General features: G+C 42.1%; 1 protein-coding gene across 1 annotated transcript; it reads right to left on the bottom strand.

Annotated features, from left to right (window-relative positions):
- Positions 1-392: 392 nt before the first annotated feature.
- LOC104543805 (dnaJ homolog subfamily C member 21-like) lies at positions 393-2,095 on the bottom strand (the record flags this gene model as incomplete). Its single annotated transcript, XM_010188496.1, has 3 exons — positions 393-515; positions 1,193-1,316; positions 2,002-2,095. Coding segments are annotated over 3 exons (341 nt in total), but the record flags the coding sequence as incomplete, so codon positions are not given.
- Positions 2,096-2,263: the final 168 nt, after the last annotated feature.

Genomic DNA, 2,263 nt, shown 5'->3' with positions numbered 1-2,263 from the left:
CATACTGCGGGTTGACTGCCACATCTCCCATTTTCCATAGGCTGTGTTATACAGTAAGTGCTATGCAGTTTTCCTAAATGAGGCAAAACGCTACATGCAAGTTTCACTGGCATAACAGATGTTTAGCCCTGTGAAGTGTCTGACTGACAACTTACATTAAAAGCCTGGCTAATAATATAGTCCAACAGGAAATACTAATTTTAATTCACCTAAATATTATGAATCAGCACACAAGCACTTCCTTTACAGTAATGGTCTACAGCAGTAGAAAAAACAGCAGATACATGGTTTTGTATTCACCTCGGAGATCAGCAGGAGCCTTTCCTTTGAGTTCAGTGTGGGATAAAGTAACAACTGTGTTAATTTCAGTTCAGATTTACACTTCCTCTTACCGTGTCATAGTCACTTTGTGAATTTCCAAACATAGGGAATTCTTCAGTATCTTCCTGGGTCATGTATTCCATCTCTTCTTTCGCAATCTTTTCAAAAACTTGTCGATAGACTGTAAAGAATCCCTGAAAAAAAAAAGTCTGACTCATTTTGCGTGGCTCAATAATAAATATACTCAGCTGTAGTAGTGTATTTTAGAGAAATATTACAATTCTGCAACAGCAACTCAAAATCAGGGTAAAGGCCTTGCAAGCACTTGCTCTAGATAGCAAGACCCCTTAAGTCCACATTCTTTTTCTTTTCATCTCCTCTGTGTAGTCTCCGTCTCTCCTGCACAACAAGGTCTTATATTCAAATCTAAAACAAAGTTTCAGCATGCTGGAAATGTTGGCAAGTTTCTTGTCACATAGGACCAAGTTTTGAGGAAAGAAGTTTTCTAATCACCTAGAGCTTTTAAGTTATGATAAGTATCTTAAAATCCAACACAGAACTTAATTATAGGAAGCACACTTTCTCCAAGTCCTGTTGTTACATTGCTTTTTCTTAGCTTGAGGCATTCTAGCTTGTTCAAGATATTTCTAAATAAATAGGTGGCATTGCAAAGCACTGAAATGCTTCACTATATGAAGTAAATAAATAATATACACATACTCTGTAGCTGTATGGTATAGTTGTGAATGACAACTAAGTAACTGTTGGACAGGATTCCAATAAGCAGAAATTAAAGCTTCCTGAAGTGTGCAGCATTTCATACCTTCTGTGAAATTGTAATTAATTCATAAAAGATTAACTAATTCATTACCTTTTCATCATCTCCATATCCAGAGTAACAGCTAACAGTGAAATAGCGCAGCAGATCTAAACTATCATCTTGATAGTCTCCATCAACTCCTCCTTTCAGCAAAGCTTCCCTGTGATTATCATACCTAGCAAAAATTCACATCAAGGATTTAGCAACACGGCACATTCCCCAGTACTGGTAAGCTAACAGTACATGTATAGGCTAGCTCAGTGTGCGGAATTTGTCTCATATTCAAAGTCTTCAGGGAGAAAAAAAGACAGGCTCAGTAAATATACCCTCTTGACCTTTAGTTTTCTTATTGTTACTTTATCTGCAATATCTATAGCAGCAGCGTCTTAACATGCAGCTAGCAAACACATTTGAGCAAGATTTTCAGAGATCAGTAGGACATTATATTTAAATAATCCAATACTTACACACAAAAACTAAAATCATATGTTAACACACAAAAACTGAAAAAAGGTTATCTCCTTTCAAGGAGGACAAACTTAGGGCAGTGTTACCACTCCACATGGTGCTAGCTCTTTACCTCAGTAAAGCAGGGAGGCCTAGGACCAGAGGGAGACCTGTCCTAACCCACACACTACCTCCTGCTCTGGGAGGAAGAAACAGAGGTCAGTGCCGCCATGTCCCAAACCACCCCTCAGTCCCAAAGCACCCTGAGGAAGGTGTGGGAGGCCACATGGCTCTTGGCTCTCTCAAAACCCAGCACACTCGCAGCAAGGTCCCGAGAAAAGCAAATTTAAAGTCCTGGCTGAGACAGGACGAAGTGTGTCGTCTCCAGGCTGCTCCCAGGCCACGCTGCTCACCAGGCTCTCTCCTGGGGGTCACTGAGGACGTCGTAGGCTGCCTGGATTAATTTGAACTGCTCCGCTGCTTTCTCTGCGTTCTCTAGGTTTTTATCTGTAAAGCAATTTAAAGAAATTGCAAATGATTGAGCGCATGGCGGCAGCGCCCCACGACACGGCGCCACAAACCCGAAGCAGGCACCCAAAGCCGCAAGCACCGAGGAGCTGCCCGGGCGCTGCCTGGCGGCCCCGCTCCCCGCACGCCCCCGCAACAGACTCGGGG

Source organism: Mesitornis unicolor, unplaced genomic scaffold (assembly GCF_000695765.1).
Source record: "Mesitornis unicolor isolate BGI_N332 unplaced genomic scaffold, ASM69576v1 scaffold38557, whole genome shotgun sequence".
Taxonomy (NCBI): domain Eukaryota; kingdom Metazoa; phylum Chordata; class Aves; order Mesitornithiformes; family Mesitornithidae; genus Mesitornis; species Mesitornis unicolor.
Note: the sequence above shows the minus strand (reverse complement) of the source record. Positions and strands in the feature narration are given on the sequence as shown.